Source organism: Psittacula echo (assembly GCF_963264785.1).
Source record: "Psittacula echo genome assembly, chromosome: 12".
Taxonomy (NCBI): Eukaryota; Metazoa; Chordata; class Aves; order Psittaciformes; family Psittacidae; genus Psittacula; species Psittacula echo.
In genome coordinates, this window is record NC_137747.1 from 3,749,557 (window position 1) to 3,767,171 (window position 17,615).

Consider the following 17,615-nt stretch of genomic DNA (forward strand, 5'->3'; position numbering starts at 1 on the left):
CCCCTAGGAAAGATACTTTTTTTTTTTTTCTTTTGTAACTTGCCTTGCCAGTATTGAAACTGTAGGGGCAGAGAATCAGTAATTAAGTAGCTTTCTGGTTTTGTACTCCTACACCCCTGCTGTGAAAAACAAACTCCGAGGGCAACCTTTTGCACTGAGCCTCTATATGAAAATGAACAGACAAGTGCATCAGATCATCTTATGCAGCGCCTGGAGGAAGGCAAAAGGTTGAAGTATGTGATATGGCGGCAGGTCTTTTAACTTTAAAATCCTGCAGACATGCCACATAATTGAAGCTCTTCCGTCTGAGGAGAGGTGTAGGAGAGCCAGAGAGCAGCTGCTTTGTTTGACAGGCTTGCTGTGCAGATTTCAATGTGCTAATGTGTGGAAAGCAAGGCTGTTCCTTACAGCATTGAAGCTCTCTGCATTGAAAATATCTTGGCATATTTTATACTGTGCAGTGGGTCTTGGTTCAGACCCGAATCTGAAGCCCTGTGACAAGGTGACCTGTGTAGCAGTAGAGGTAGTCAGTGTGCTGATGGGCAGCTACTTGCAGCCGGACTGTGCCAGAGTCAGAAAAGGCAACTAATAGCAGGCTGACCATGTAGAGTTGTGGAGATGCTGGACCTGTACCCAGGAATTTATGGCACCTAGTAGTACTCAGAGTGGAGCAATCCTTACAATTCCTTCTTTTCCCCTCCTGCACTGCTTTTGCTGCTTTCACAGTGGGAAACAGAGGATGAGAGCTCTGGCATTGCTGTGAGTTGTTGCTTTTTTGGAAACAGCTACTTTGCTGCCCTGACCGCTGCGGAAGAAAGGATCTTGTCTCCTTAGGAATCCCTGCAAACATGGGAGACAATGCCTTGCTCAGGGACTCTGGGGTGCTGCCACTTGGTTTCTGCCTTTTTGTAAGGCAGAGTTTCCAAAGATTTTTCCAAGACAAGATAAGAGATAAGGCAAGATTTTCCAAATACAGGCAAAACGCACCATCTGGACCATGCTGCCACAGGTGCTTTCTTGGTGGGATGGGTTTGCTGTTTCCTTACCCTGAGAAACAGCAGGGTCAGAGGCTATGATTATTGCTGGTGCACCATTGCAGTCAGATGCCCGTACTCCTGATCTCTCAGCTGGCAGCAGTGGGTCTGGTTTTCCATTGCGGCAGCAGATGAAAAGGGGCTATGGAAATATTCTTGACATCCAGCAGCTTCCCAAGTTGCCTGTGCTTAAAGCCAGGCATGGACTTCCACTGCACTTGGAAAGGCTTTGTGCAGAAAAGAGGTGGGCAAGTGGAAATGTTCCAGATAAAAATGAAACAACCTGCTCTGGTATTTTTCTTTAGCATCAAGAAGAAATTTATCTTCCAGCATTTGGAATCTGGGAGGCACTGAAGTCCTATTGCAGGGAACTTCAGATGAGGTTAGGGATTGTTTTAATTACTGATACTTCATATTGGTGGGGTTAGTTCTTAGTGCTGCAGATCCTGAATGTAAGTCGTGGTGGTCCTGGTCCTTCTGTTCAGGCTGGGCTCTATCATAGTAGTTCCTGCTTTGAGATCAGGATGTGAAATACCTTCTGACTGAAGTAATACCACCCATCTGTTTTTCCTGTCTTATAGTGAGCTTTTAGTTAATTCTGCATTGTGCAGTTCACTGCATTGAAGACGATGTCAGAGCTCCAAGTAGCTTTAAGTAGTGCAGAATCAGGCCTGCAGTATGTGGCTGACAACTTGCATGTGGCAGCTGCTTCTGCTGTTGTGGGTGTGGGGCTGTCATGCTTCCTGCTTTAGAAATCATTCTCATGATAGTCATACTGTTCTGAGAGGTTTTTTTATCATCAACCTGCTTTAAAAAAAGAAAAAGAAAAATCAACCCACAACTGTTCATCAGCTCCTTAGTGAAAAATGCTGCTTTCCCCCAGAGTCAGTACAATCTGGTTTGTAGCTTTGTGTGCAACGTGCTCCCGTTTAACTGCCTTACCTGAAACTTTCACAGTCCAGCTTTCTGAAGCACTGACAGTCTAGTGAACTATCTTCACCAAAGCAGCAATCTCTGCACATCTCTCCATCGTTGCACATGTATAAGCTCTGCTCTGCACTTTACCTTCCAGTTAGGCAAGACTGAGCTTCTGTAGTGACTCAGTTGTGGATCTATGCCAGTGGCATGTGTAAACCCCAAATCCTAATAAATGAACTGTTAATCAAAACAGATGCTACTAACAAGCAAATCTAAAAAGGAACAGCCTGTTTACATGTCTTGGTGCACTTATGCTAACTAGTATATTCATGGTGAACCTTCCCACAAAGCAGCTCTGTGATGGAGGGGAGAGGCCCCTTCCCCTGCTGTGTGGTCCCTTGCACCACTGGCAGTGGGGAGTGAGTGAGGTCCCACAGCAGGGCCACAGAAGCTGGTGGAAGCTTGCTAACAGGATCTGTGTGGTCCCTTAAAGGGTACAGAGGAACCCTGTTAGATACCTACATCAGCTCAGGGCCAGAATATCTCCCAAAGAGCCAAGTCCTGGCATGAAGATTTCCTCTATGTTGCTAGGTGAAGTGTGGTTGGGTGGGAATGTTGAAGGCAACCCCTGGAAATAGCTGCGTAACTGTTCCTTAGCAGTTTCTGACACTAGAATCCTGATCAGACACCTGGTAGCGCATTGCTGGCTTGGTTGGGGTGTGTAGATGGGATTGTCTAACTGGAGTGATGGGGGGTTTGTTTGGCTAGGTTTTTTTGGACATACTCTCCATTACAACCAAGTATGCAGTGAGCCTGTAATTGCTCCCATGGAGAGGGTTGTGTTGTGACCCCAAAGGGACACTGGAGGGAATGGGCAGAGTGCCACTGATGGCTCTCTCTGTGCCCGGTGCTCGGGTGTGCCTGAGGGGGAGGGTGGATGTATGGATTTGCTGGCTGCAGATAGTGCGGGTTGACTCAGAGGCAGAAGCAGAAGGGGACAAGGATGCCATCTGCTACATCACCTGCTCAAAACCTGCTTCCTCAGACTGCAGTGCTGGGGTGAGCCATAAGCCTTTCTGTCCAGACAGGTCAGCTCAGCATCACTGTGAAACACCTCCTGGAAACTCAGTTTCCCTTGGATGGAGCTGGTGGAGGTGGCTCATTTATTGGTCCTGGGATGTGCATTGAGGGGAGAATGCCATTTCCATTGCTTTTTGCTTTATGCTTGGTTCCTGGCCCTAAATTGCAAACCTGTTCTAGTATCTTTTCACACAGTATTAAATGAGAAGATGTATTCTTATAGCTGTAACAAGTCTGTTTTATAAGCTGGCTTTGGGCCATCTCAACAGAAATCAGTGGGCTGCATGCATATGCTCTGCTTCTCCTTTTTAAGGGAGAGTGGGGAGAGGGGCTTTATTCCCAACGCTCTGCCTCTCTGTGAGAAGTAAAGCCCCTCTTAGGGCAGCTGCCGTTACATCTTTTGCTATGATTAAATTCTGTTATTCTCCAGAGCTTAACAACAGAGATTTCTGAGAGAATATTCCTAATGCCAGGAAGGGGAATAAGCATGCTTATGCATTTTCTACTGTGCTTTGTTGTGAAGTCATGTGAAATAGCTATAGATGGCACTCTGGTATTGGTTGCTGCTTGTACCTAGCCATTTCTGTGCCGAGAGGACAGCACAGTGAGCCTCTGTCTTGGGAGAGTAAGATCAATTTGGGCAGCTTCTGAGAGATTTATGTATGGCTTCTGCAGTGAACACATGATGTGGGCAAGGATGTACTGAGGGGTAGGAAGGGTAGAGATTAAATTTAAGGAATAAGATGAAGCCTAGTGGCAGTACAGCATCATATTGTAGCAATACTGTTTCCTGCTATACAGATTTTCTTATAGACAGTGCTTCCATGTAGATGATCTGGCATTTTGGATCTTGTGTTGATAAGGATTTAAGGGAAGTTTGTACCTTGTTTTAGGGAATGTTTCATTTAGTATCTGCCCAGGCTTTCCATGCCCTAAGAACTGGTGCTGAAGGCTGTGGTGCCTCTGCAGCTCCAGGACAGAACCGAGGAGGTGCTAGCTGAGCAGGGGATGCTGTTAGCCTCTGTCTCCCCCTCCTAGGTATCCAGTGGAGAGTTTCAGCCTGAGAAAAACACAAAACCTCTTCATGTAAATTGTAATAGAAATAAGACTTAGAATAGGTGAGTAGAAGTTTGCTCTATGTGTGGCACTTGCCCTACTGGGGAGGGTCTTAACATTGCCGGAGTTTATATTCAAACTTGAAAGGTGCTTCACGTGCGCAGTCAGTCTCAGAGATCCCTTTCTTTCACTTAGTCTTGTATTTCAGTATTCAGGTAGAGAAGCACAGATCTTAAGGTCCTTCCCAACCCTAACCATTCTGTGATTCATTTCAAGTGCATTCTGTACCTCACAGATCACTGCCAGGCTCTGTGCAAAGTTTCTCATGTCTAGGTTTTCAAATCTGCCTTTCACTTGGACTCTTTTAGTGACTTCTGCCTGTTTCAGGAGTCAAAGTCTCATTCACTTTTCATTGTGACTCCTAAAGTCTTGGACTATTTAAAGGCATATAAAAGAATTAAAAGAATCTCATCTGGCAGCATGGAAGCCTGTGGTGTTTGAATCTTTGATATGAAGATTTCTCCTGCTTGGAGAATAGTTCATTTTAATGCTGTGAAATAGAGCTGGATAACAGTGCTGCTGTATATACTACAGTGAGCATTATGTGCTGCTTAATAAAATGATGCTTTTGTCCAAGAATTTCATTTCGTAATGAGAGAGGGAAGGTGCAGTGTTCATGTACAAGTAATTCACACCTAAAACTTTCGGCACAAATTTCTTTAACGCAGTTCTGCCTGCAGCTGGAGTTAAATTCTTTCTTCCTGGTTCAGTGCTCACTGCTTCAAATACGGCCTTTTAAATGTTGCAGTAGTCTAGATACCTTTGGAACCTAGTGTCTGATCTTGCACTACAGGGAATTCGGTAAGCAGAAGGCAGGTTGAGACATGAAGATGTGGTGTGTAGCCATCGTTCTTCTTAGATTTAGCTGCAATACAATGGAAAACAGGAAGAAAGCAACCTGTTTTCTGTAAAGTCATTTTTGAGATGTTTTAAAACACTGAGGTCTATAAATGTGATTTTGATGGAAAGAAAGGTGAGAGATTCTGGGAAGCAACATATGGCTGCAGAAGTGCAGAAATGATCAAACCCAAGTGTTCCTTGTTGTAGTACAAAGATACGGTATAATCACTGTATTTTTGCTTCTTGGCTGTTCCTGAGTTTGTAGTCTCAGGGCAGGTTATAGGCATCTTCTGGTACTTTTCAGTGCTTGATTTAAAAATCTTCTTCCTTTCATTATACTTCCTACTTTTCAACTGGCTCAAAGCCTGTTGGCAAAATGACTTTTACTGAACTCAAGTAGGATGTTCGCATGTCTTGGGAGTGAACGTAGGTTTGACACTGATTTGATCTTGCTTTTCATGCCTGCAGCTTATCACTCAAGCTCTCCAATGAAGGACTTTATTTCCTCAGTCAAATATTTTCCATGTGACTAGATAATAGCTAGAGGCAGTGATTTTTCTGTCAGTGCTTGGCACTGTGGACTTTGTTCAGAAATCTCATGGCCATCTGAAAAGTAGTCTCAAAAACAAGCACTGCATTTGCTTGCAGTTCTTGTTTTATTTATCTGCTTATTTATCCTGCAGAGTGACAGGAGGAAATGAAGTGGTGGGGCGTTCTTATTTCTGTAGCACTTAAAATCTGTCTTTTTTTCTCCCCAACAAAGCTTGAAGTCACAGGGAGGTTCATTTTTTGTCAGCAGACACCTTCCCTGTCAAAGTGAAAGTCATGTCCCAGTTTCTCTGTACTCCCTGAAACATGGTGCTTGGGCAAAGCACCAGCTCAGCTGCCGGTGATGTCCAGATTTCACCCACCTCCCGATGGGCTGAAGGTTGGTTTTTGTTGCTTGTTTTCCCTGTTGCACTAATGCCATGACACCCAGCAGCTTTGTCTCAGAATCAGCTTCATGAAGGGAAGCCCAGTTTCCAGTTCTGTTCAGTCAACAGCTTTCCCATCACCAGCAAGCAAAGAGGTTTGTAAGTGGGTTTGTGATGAGAAAAGAGTCTGTTATGGACCTGATTGAGACACTGAAATAGCTTATGCACCAGTCACCAAGACACTGTCTTTTAATCATGACTGACACAGTTCTTTACTGAAGACAAAGCCTGGCACTATAATCTTTGTGCTGGTTTTATGCTAGTGGAGGAACACTGATTACAATGTCGTTAAACCTGAGCTGTACAACAGGGAGAGGAACCAAGGGTACAGAATTAATTCTAGATAAACCCACAGGTGTGAAAGGCTCATTAAAAACTATCAAGCCATGGAGCAGAGGCATGTGTGAAAGAAATTACACCACTACCAAAGAGCAGTGTGAGTAGGAAGATAAGGGGAGAGAAGTTATTGGCCTGACAGTCCTTCAGAGAGGAGGAGAAAAAACTGAGCCTGATAATGGAGTGATATCTAATGACTCTACATGCAAAAGTGACTTTTCCTTGAAATACTAGTTCTGTATACTAATGCAGGAAAGCTTGGTAGTAGCAAAGGAAGTTGATAGATTCCAAAGGGAATGTTAATTAGGAACAACTTGAAAGTCCAGCCAAAGATCTATTTAAATTGATGCATTTCTCATGGAAAATACCATGTGTTTTCCTAAAATAAAATAATAAGCTACTAAGCATGCATGTGTTCAAAGTAGACTTTGAACATTAGAAAAGAATAAGAGGAAAACTAAAGGAATTCACTCTGGAGTGTGAAACTCCACTGCTGCAGGGCCTTCTCTGTGCCAGTGGGCTCGGCGTGCAGCCCTTCCTGCTGCCCTCAGGGTTAGGGAACGTGCAGGAGGGCTTGATGCAGGTCTTTCAATGATGTTTTGAGCAACAAGATACTGATTCTTCAGCTTGCTAAGACACAACTTAGCACAAGCTGTATGCTGAGGAGCATTGCACCTTGTAGTGTCCTTCTCAAACTGGTAGCTAACTTTCAGTTCTTGTGGGAGGAGCAGGTGGGGCTGGGAGGAACACAAGTATGTGATATTTGGAGCATCTGTGTGTGATATGGGAATGGGAAGGAAGGCAGCTGAGCAGTAACCAGTTTTCTGATTACATGTTTGCTTCTTTGATTTCATGTCACAGCCTCTTGTCAGCTGCTATACATTGTTCCTTTGGTATCACTTAAAGCCATGTTTGACTTAATGCCAGTTGAGAATCTAGTCCATAATTCCTAAGAATGAAGCGTTATTCACCACTATAGAAGTTATATTTCTTGTCAGGTCACTTCACACATGTGGAGCCTTATACAAAACCACAGCACACAGATCTCCATCCACTTCCATTTGTGTATGCTGAAACGTGCTTGATTTGCCATATGGCCATATGGCATTTGCAGACTGAAGCGTAATGTACAACATCCTTGTGCAACTGAGACCTGGGCTCCCTTGGTGACCTCTGGGAGAGCTAAAACTATTGAGAAAGTCAGCCAAATGAAAGCGAGCACCCTTCAGAATAGTTTAGTTTAGACTAAAGAGGATTTTAAAATACCAAAGTTTTCCTTTCCTGGACCAAACCCGTATTCTTGGCACTACTGGACCTTTGCGCCAGCAGGACTCTGCTCCTGTGAGTGTGTTGAAGGCCATTAGGCATGCAGTGCTCTCCCAGTGCTGGATGCACCAGTTCTACTTTGCAAAGCAAATGTGAGACAGGGTGAATGTGAATGGATCTGTTTGTGTGCTTGCAGAGATTCTGCAGAAAATGGATTTATATGCCTAATGCATTTGGTTTACCATAGAAGCCTTAAAGTGTGCCAATCTTTTCAGTTTCATTGGGAAAAGCAGGCAGGTATGTGGCATAAAGGAGACACCACAGTCAAAGGACACAAGAAATGGCTGAGCTGGTAAGTGCTTTTTGATCTCAGCCCATCTGTTCCCTTTGAGATAAGTTCATGAAGCACATAGACCCTTTGCACCGTCCGTGCAGCTCAGCCCGTATCATTACTATGAAATAGCCATGACCTGGAGGAGTTTTCTATGTACTGCTGTTTAAAAGTGACTGTAAGGTATCCCCTGTTGTGACCAAGACAGCTGCAGTCTCTGTGGATGCTTGGTCTGAGTGCTACTTGCTTATATTTGGGTTTCATGCCTTTTGCTTTCTTGACTTTTGTCTGATTCCCAGGAAAGCAGCCCCAAGTCATGTTCTAACCCTCAACTCCCAGCATTAGAGCCTGCTCCAGGACCTACAGCTTGTTGCTCCACAGATGTTTGCCCTGCTCCCCTCTTCTTCAGTCTCTCCACTAAAGTATCACTGCTGAGAAACTCTGACAAGGGGTGAGATGAGATCTTCATGATGGAGAAGGTGGAGAGGGAGCACCCTGGTTACTTCTTGCTGCTTTCTCCCAGCAGTGCTGCCACTGGTGGGATCCAGCCCCCAGAGGGATCCCAGGGATGTGTTGCAGTGTCCTGTCCGGGGCTGTGGAGCTGAACAGGGCTGGTTTAGAGAGGGCCTGGGAGAAGGTCTCGAAAGTTAAGGGTTAAATTCTGGCCAGCTGATCTTTAAGTAGCAGGCAGCATTCAAAGCACAGCGGACAAGTGGGATGTGAGAAACCAGAATATTCAGGCATTGGGAATTGTGGGTGGCATTGAAAAGCCAAATGCAAGAACAGAAACATATATTTTAATCTATATTTCCATTGCATTCACAAGCACAAATTGTGAGGGGGGAAGTGCATCTCAAGAGCAACATATGTGTTATCGCATGCCTCCATCTAAGTATACAAGCATGGGATTAATGTCTATTTAACATAAAGCTGAAAGTTTGGTGTACAGATGGTAGGAAGTTGGGCAACAGCATGTGTAGCTTGTAGCATAGATCTGTCTTAAATGAATGCTATCACCTAGTGTTGTTTCTCACACAATGTTACCCTTCAAATCCACCCCTAACCCACTTGGAAGGATGCTGAGCTGCCTCTTCAGGACAGGATTACTCAGGATTTTATAGGCCAGGGAATCTGACCTCAGTCAGCCTAGGTAAGAATCTGGTGATGATAAAATGAGATGAGAACACAAAGGAGTGAGAGTTCATAAAATTCAGCCAGTGTGGCTGAATCTTTTCAGACAAATATAGTGGGGTTTCTCTCCATCTTTTTAAGGCAGTGATGCGGTGAGCAGTGTTGCACACAAGAAGCAATGGACACAAACATCTGTAAGACGCTTGACACAGCGAGATACAGCAGACTAATGGGTAGGGTTATTTAGGTACAAAATGTGCATGAGAGATACAAAAGGAGCAAATGTGACTGGTGTGCTGAAAACACATTGCATGCGGATTTCAGAGCCATGCACAAACAGGTAATAAGCAGAACCTTGTACTGTGTGAAATAAATACTGCTAACACTGCAGGTGGGGAAACAGAGGCTGAGTGAGATGGCATGATTGACCAAAAGGGAGAACACCACAACTGGAAGTAGTCCATTCCAGATTCAGGTCGCTAGTATGATGTACTGTAACTGTTTTGGTACATTCCTGCTCTAGCCAAATAATTGTGGGGTACTGAGAGATGGAATGAAGCTTTACATTGCTTTATGTTCAAACAATTTTGCTTCAGAATTTTCTTCTGTGCCTGTTTATGGTGATTTTCTTTGTTTTTATGAATCTGACCAAGCCTATCTTGAAAGAGAACTCATCTTTCAATCTGTTATTAACAAGGTTACGTGTTAGGTGCATGCTTTCAGGGAAATAACACTGACCTCATTGATTATGTTGTAGCTCTGTCTTTTCTAAAGCTGAGGACACTGCTTAATGAATGCAGTTGCAATCAGTGCTTTTATTCTCTGCTCTCAGTTTGCTCTCTAAAATGAAATGCTCTTGTGGTCTGAGTGGAAGCCAAGAGTGGCAGCATGCAACACTTTAGCTGCAGCTGGCTGGCTTGGAAACCTCTCTTGATCTTCACATTTTCTGCCAAGTGGGGACTATAATGGTTCATTAAGACACTCTGGTCATCCATGGCAGCAGAGCTGGGAAGTGACTTACAAACTATCTGCTGTGTTCAGTCTCTTTGAGCCTTTCTGTAGGGGGCATAAAATAGCCACTTGAGCAGAGTCCAAATACCTCTTTTCAGTTCCACACTTTTTATTTAGTGTATCAGTTCTGTGATTTCCATTGTATTTAAAATTAATCTACTTGCAGATACCTGTTTTTAGCTGAAATAATGTCAGAGTTGTCCTTCATGGGCTCTATTCCTTCACAAATGATTCTCTTACTTCATCACTGCTTATTTTCATAGGCTTTTACTGATATCTCACAGAATTATCAAGTATGTCACTTACTGAAGACTTCACATTTCTTTCACAGTCTTTTTGCTGATTGTCCTGAATGACTTTTGCTTGGCAGCTGCTGACATTCCGTTATAGTTTCCTGTGGCAGACCTGACTAAAACCGTGCTGGTAGCTTTGGGGTTTCATGTTCCTGGGCCAGTCACAGACTACAGGCAAGTCATGTCAATGCTATCCTTCCTGTTGAGTGCTTACCGGTAAATGGGTTCAATAGTAGGGTTTTCACAAGGGTTTACGACCTCTGTCAGTGAAAGGTTTTCTCTCACATGTAAGGAAGCATGAGTGAGGGATTGCACTGACTTAATTCTTCATGTCAATTTGGCCACCAAAGCTTCGTATCACTCCAAGAGCCGCAAAGGGTGCACTGTCAGTGTTGTTTGATGGAGGTAGCAAAGCAGAGTGTCAGCGACTTGCCTGGAGTTATGGAACAGTTCAGTCACAGAGCTTGGAGCTGTTCCTGTGGAGGTACAACTACACAGCATGTAGATGAGGCCCCTCAGTGATATGGTTCAGTGGTGGTCTTGGCAGTCCTGGGGTAATGGTTGGACTTGATGATCTGAAAGGTCTTTTCCAATCTTGCTGATTCTATGAATCTATGTGCATAGCAAGGTCTCTACAGGTACGCCATGGACAGGACAAGGCAAAGGCTGGGAGAAGAGTCTTTGTTCAGGAAAATTTGTTCCCAACCCAGGCTGAGGAATGCTGGAAAGAGGGTTTATTCAGTAGTTCTGTGTGGAGGTGGTAAGTGTTAGCAAGAACTAATGGAGTGCAACTTCTAACTCTGAGAATTAAGAGGGAAATCAATGTCAAGACAGTGTTTTCTGTGCTTGTATAGCTTCAGAAATAAAGGTTCCACCTTGGCTTTGGCTGGTGGACAGTGTTGCCCATCTTTGTGGACTTCTGTGTCTTGAAAATCAAACTATCCTTTGAGACAGGGTGTTCTAAGGATGCCATTTGGCTGGAGACTGGAAGAGGCATGGAGGAGCAGGGACTTTCAGAGGCCTAAGCCAGCTGTGTCAGAGTGGGTAGGTCGTTAGCCCACTGCCAGCCATGTTTTCTTTGTGTTTGGTCAGTATAGGCATTTATTTTGTCTATACCACAGGAGCAGTATGTGAGTAGGTAAATAATTGTTTAGAATGGCTGGTTTAGTCTCATGCGATCTTTTTGTGCTCATACAAAGTGCTGACAAGCAAATCTTCCTAAGGGCTACTGTTTCCTTCAGCTCCTACCTGAAGCTTCTGTATTAACCTGCAGCCTGGGCTGCAGTTGTGCTGATGGCCATATACAGAGAACATCAAACAAGGGCAGAAGTGAATCCCTATCAAGGACATCATGCAACATGCAAGATTCACCCTTTGGTTCTGGTACTGTACAGCACTGTGCTCTACACACGACTGGCAAAGTGGGTAAGTGTGCCCATCTGCACATCAATACCTTTCTACCCCACACATGGATGTTTGGTTGCTGCCCCTCATGCTTAAAATAGAGCTGTGTCTTAGGGAACTCCGCACCAGTGGTGGCCTGCACAGTGGAGATAGTGTCTGTATCTTGTACTGAGCCTTCTGCTGCCTGCAGATATCCCCAGTATCTGACACAGCTGTTTGGACAGTTCTCTGAGTCATTAATCCAGGCGAGTACAAAGATAGTTTCCTCCCAATTGTCTCTGCACTCTTTTGTCCCATGAATACATCCATGGACTAATTTTTCACTGGATTGAAGGATGAGACTTCTTTCATTGCCTGACAGTATAGGACACAGCAGCACTTGGCTTGGGCAGCACAGAGCAGTTGGCTGACTCCTATTCTTTGTGACCCCCCTCTGTCCTGATGGTGAGACCCTTTCTCAGGGTTGTGCTATTTTTAGTTACTCTGATTCATGACCCTTTCCCATGGGAGTTTGAATTTCCACCTCCTGCTGATGTGCAGTGTTGCCCTGTCTGGGCTGCACGTCCTCGCTCTGCCTCCTTGAGCTGTTTCCCTGAGCCTCTGCTTCACAGGTGAATGACTGTGGGGCACAACAGCTCTAACTCCTCCTCTCTATCCCATTATCCTACTGCTCATCTGCTTGGGAGGTGATGGACAGGACTCATGCCTGGAACACCATGAAGGGCAAGGCCACCCCCAGAGTCTTCGTCTTCCCTGACCAATACAAAGTGATTATTCAGACCTCTCTCTCTCATGATTACTTTTGATGTCATATTTTTGGAGCACAATATCCTCAGAGCTGTTTTGCCACTTGAGCCCTGGATCTCTGCTCCCTGTCACTATATTTTTGCCTCTCCTGGCTTGATTATTGATGAGAGCAATTTGCAGTACTTGCTGCCTTATTCAGCAGGAACAAACTAGGTGTACAAGACAGAAAAGTATTCACATCCTCTTTATAGATTGAGCAGTGTGTTTCCAAATCTCTGCACACATGTACTGTCATTGATTTATGTTTCTGCAGACAACTGTCTTTTGCTACACCTCAGGCTGTAGCTGGGCTTATGTTCATGCTATGGACCATGTTCCCAATCTGTATCTGTCACTGTTGCTTAATGGAAAGGCTAAACATCCTTTCTCTTGTAGGCTCCTCTAATGGTTCAGTTTTAATTTGCATGTTGCTGACTGATTTTCTGTTTAGGCTATGATAAATAAAAATGAAACATTCAGAACAGCTCTCCAGCTCAGGATGTCAACACATTCTACAAATCCGAATTACGCCTCACAGCATCCCTGCACTCTGCTTTCTTCTGAGGGGCAAACTGAGAGTCCGAATGCTAGAAGCAAATCTATTCCTGCCAGCACAGGGTCACAGGGCATGGTCCAGTTAACATCTCTGCATGCCAGCCAGGGGCCGGTCTGAGTTGCTAAGGGCATCAATTGGAAGCTCTGGAAAACCTAGTTGTGATTTAAGGCAATCCCATCTGTGACTGCTCTGTTCCTCTGCTGGACACGAATGTCACTGCAGCAGAGGCTGTGGGAAGCTGTATGCTCCTGTACCCCAGCCCCTCCAGTCTGAGCTTTGTGTTTCATTATAAACCTTCTGAAGCACCCAGCTTTGCAAAGAAGTGGTTCAAGTGTGGTAGAATTTCTTCTTTCTTGGCTTTGCACTGAGGGTCTTCTCATTTGAGAGGCTTCTGTAAGACTTTGTTCCTAAGAAGTCATTGGAATGGAGATGAAATGTTTCACCAGACGTTTAGATGTGCCACTGCTGTGCTATGCGCAAATGATGTATGTGCATAGTTATCTACTCCTGACATCAGTGTTCAGTGTGTTAAAACAATGTTCGTGTTCAAACTCAAGAATTCTGGGCTGAAAGGAAATGGTGTTTTCATGTGCTGCTCAATCCTTCAGTTTCTAACATTCCTGGTGCGTTATACTTAAACAAATGCTGTCTCCTTACTGTTTTCTATTAGAAATGTCTGTCCTCTTTTAAAACTGAAATGTGTGATTAGAAGAGATACATGGGTTTAAGTTTGAGGTGTAGGCTGCACCTTTCGTTGCCTGTAAAGGTCACTCATGTAAGTAGGAATAGCTACTGGTAAGCACTGTTATCTGCCAACAATACAGCTTTCATGGACAATTTGCCTGAATAATTACCTGTACTGTATTCAGCACTGCCATTGCCAGAGACCTTTAAAATGGGTGAATCATAGAATAGTGAGGGTTGGAAAGGACCTTAAGATCATCCAGTTCCAACCCCCCTGCCATGGGCAGGGACACCTCACACTAAACCATGGCACCCAAGGCTTCATCCATCCTGGCCTTGAACACCGCCAGGGACGGAGCATTCACAACCTCCCTGGGCAACCCATTCCAGTGCCTCACCACCCTCACAGTAAACAACTTCCTCCTTATATCCAATCTAAACTTCCCCTGTTTAAGTTTTAACCCGTTACCCCTTGTCCTGTCACTACTATGTGAAACCATGTCTGTTTTCATAAAAAAGAAATAAAAACACATGGCGTAAGACTAAGGGTGGAAAATTGTGATTTAAGATGCCACTTCAGTCAAGATGATTAGGAGTGAATTAAATGCCATTAGTAATCAAGAACAGACCTCTTACAAAATTCCACAGGCCCAAGTCCATGGATTTCGGCACAGTCTCAGGGTTGACTGCAACAATGTAGAGCCCGTTCTGCCCCTTAGCTCATCAGTGCCTTTATCAGTGGTGGAATTGCTCACAGAGGATACTAGATAACTAATTTTAAGATAAAACATTGGTACCACCAGAGCACTAAAATCCACCCTATTTGCATGGAAAAGGCTGTGGTATTTGCACATACAAATTGAGTGCACAATTATGTAGTTTAAATGACTGAACACACTGGTACGCTTACAAATGCTTGTCGGTGACTTCCATCACAGGGATAGAACCACAGGGAAGGAGGTCCAAACACAGAAACGAGTGGTTCTCAAAGTCTCATTTCCTTATTTCTACCACTTATCAGAGGCGTGCTGCCAGCATTTTAATGGGGTGCTCCCAGGAAAGGGTCCTGTATCTGGTGGCGAGCTGGTGGTTTCTACAAGGCAGAGGGATGAGTTTCAGATTACTTCCCACCATCTGGACTTCAGAAATGCTAAGGTGAGGACACAGCACTACAGAGCATCTCTGATGGGTAGCAGCTGGGCTGCACTGTCCCTTCTTCACCTGGTGCAAAAGCGATACCTGCACCCTCATAGGCCAGCTGGGGAGCAGGAGAGCCAGCCCCATGGGGAGAGCAGTGCTGAGGAAGCAGGGAGCTGCCCCAGAAGGCTGGAAGCTGAGCAAGCACCAGTGAGTGTTACATTTCACCAGTGCAGCTGACAAGCAAAGCGACTCTCATGGGTTTTTGTCACTGTCTGTAGAGCTGGCTGAAAGCTTTAAGAGATGAGCTGCATTGTTCTTTGACTATAACATTGCTTACTGGGTTCCTCTGGACAGGAAGGTCTAGTGTGTGCACACTTGTGTGTGTGTTTTCTTCCCCTACCAGCTTCTCTTGGCTGAAGGAGAACCCAGATCCCCATTTTGAAGAGCCACAGTCATTTGTTTGTGTGTGTTTGTTTTCATTTTCAAGTTCTTTGTAAGAGGAAGAGCCTATAAGCTTCATTTCAAAGGTGGAATCTGGAACCTAGGTCTGGAGTTTGGGGCTCTTAAAGCTGTTACCAGTCACTGCAGTGTCCTCCTGGCTCACCAGTGAGCAGGGGAGTTCGCATGTCCTTGTGTTCACTGCCATTCCCCTCAGTTTTCAGCAATTATGCTGCAAATACTGCATTTGTATGCTTAAAACCTGAAATGTTTAATTACATGAAAAGGCTTTGATTAGCACAGACTTACAAAAGCATCTAGATAAAATATCTTCCAACGGGAAATCTGTTCTTGTCAGGAGAACAGGATTGAACAGCCATCTAGAGAGTTAAACTCTGGTCTCTTTAGAGGCATAGCTGGAAGCAAGATCTTGGACCAATAGGATCTGCTTTACAAAGCCACCTCAGCTGGTACAAATGAGCTGCAGTGGATTGGGAGCAAAACTAGGTACTCTCAGTGCCCAGATTGAGCTCAAGGAGGTCTCTTCAGGAGGTGGCCCAAGAGGAATTGAAGACTTCTGGTTAGCCTTTGTCTGTGGCCCATGGGGCAGAGAGGGAGAGACAGAGGAAAATGGAGCAGGATTACAGTCCCAGTGCTGTGATTAATGCTGGTGCTGAAAGGGGAGCAGGGCTCTCTGGGCTGTAACCTACTTGGCAAGTATTCCCCACTTCAGTCTCCTGGCTGGCAGCCACAAATACTAGTTCTGGGATGGGTGGCATTGTGTAGCTTTGACATCCCTCTTGTGTTGCCTTTGTAATGCTGCCAGCAGCCTGTGGTCATTTTCTGTCGTTTGGGCTCTTGCTCCTTTGGGGGACTGATAGCTCAGATATTCAGTTCTTTCTTTCTGCTTATTTATTGAGGTTTTTTTGTTTGGGGTTTGTTTGGTTTTTGGGGGGAAAGAAGCTTAGAAAACGGAATGAGATGTTTGGGGTAACAAAGACTATACCAAAATCTCTAGAATTCACAGCAAAGAATTGTGCTTCAGGTCAATTTTGGTTTCTGTAAATGAACCTGTTGGTTAAAGCCCAGATCAAAAGTACTCTTCTCAAGATCATACTGTGCCTCAACTGTTGCTGTAAAAAAGCAATGTGGAAGGAGTGAGGTGGGCCTGGGTTTAAGCCTGGCTCTCTATGTGCTTAGGCTTTAAATAAAAAAGCTGTTCCATGAGCAGCTAACCTTACGAAGTCTGGTTTCCTGCAGGGTTGGGTTTGTCTCGTCACCTCCACAAGCCCTGGCTCCTCCATCTCTCCTGAAACTGCCTGCAGACCAGAAGGGAGGCAGCAAGCAGGGTCTGTGAGTGCTGCTTGATCAGCTCCCTGCCCCATGGCATCTCCACTGAGCGCGCTCACCTTCTCAGCCAGCTCCTTCGGATCGCTCCCCACTGCACAAACCAAGGGGGAACTAAGTTATCTCTAAGTATTCAATCCCTCTTCCAAATCTGGGTGACAACAGCTGATGAATGAAGTGCTAATGGGGAGGAGCAGTGTTGCTGAGGAGACACAGACTGAGATGGAGGGCTGTTTCCTAAGGAAACTATGCTAAGAAAATATAATGCAATTGTGCAAATGTACCCACGAAGTTAGTAACCATTTGCGGTCTCTGTTACAGTGCAGTATGGAGTGGAAAATGCTGCTGCTGTTTGAGCTCATGACTCTGCCAAGGATTCTCTGCGTCCCTTGGTGTTTCAGTGAACATCATGACTGAGGTCCATCCCAGGGAGAAAATGAGGCACATTCCCTAATGGATGGCAGGCTCTTTGAGTTAACTCTGGTTGGGTGGAGGGGACTGCACGACGGGGCCTCAAACTTGGCTGAGGCTTTTGTGTTTCTGGAACACAAGCAACAACTAACTCTTGGTTTATAATAATCTCAGTATGTATCTATTTACATAGCTGTTTAGTCCGTAAATGTTTCTCATGAAGGCTCTTTCCAAAGCACGTAAAGTAACGTAAGGCTATTGCTGTGTGTTTCTCCAGCTTCGGGCTTCCTTTCTGAAGCAAATTAAAGCACAGAACTCCAAACTGACCAGCAGTCCTGACAATATTTGGAGCTCTAAGAAGGAGCTCTAGGATTTTTGATGTTGCTCCTATTTCTAACTGGCAACCAAGGGAAAACTCTTGGGTTAGAGAAAATTAGCAAAACACATGGTTAAGTGATGGTCGTGACTTGTGTTTTGCCAAGAGGAGACAGGTCAAATGATTTGGGTGGAAAACAAAAC

The 17,615-nt window shown here is 44.8% G+C and overlaps 1 protein-coding gene across 9 annotated transcripts in view; it reads left to right on the top strand.

The window, feature by feature from the left end:
* SPATA2 (spermatogenesis associated 2) overlaps positions 1 to 17,615 on the top strand; it is a 46,222-nt gene that overhangs the window by 10,359 nt on the left and 18,248 nt on the right. The window contains exon 4 of one of the 9 annotated variants that reach the window (XR_013957895.1): positions 16,599 to 17,417. The exons of 6 other annotated variants lie outside the window; for them this stretch is intronic. Coding sequence is in view for 2 of the 3 variants with exons in the window: in XM_080628184.1 (XP_080484310.1) it covers positions 11,624 to 11,755 (132 nt within the window). In the remaining variant the exon portion in view is untranslated. Of the gene's footprint in view, positions 1 to 8,638; positions 9,367 to 11,571; positions 11,756 to 16,598; positions 17,418 to 17,615 lie in introns of those variants that run through there. 2 more of the 9 variants (XM_080628184.1, XM_080628178.1) reach the window with 2 other exon arrangements.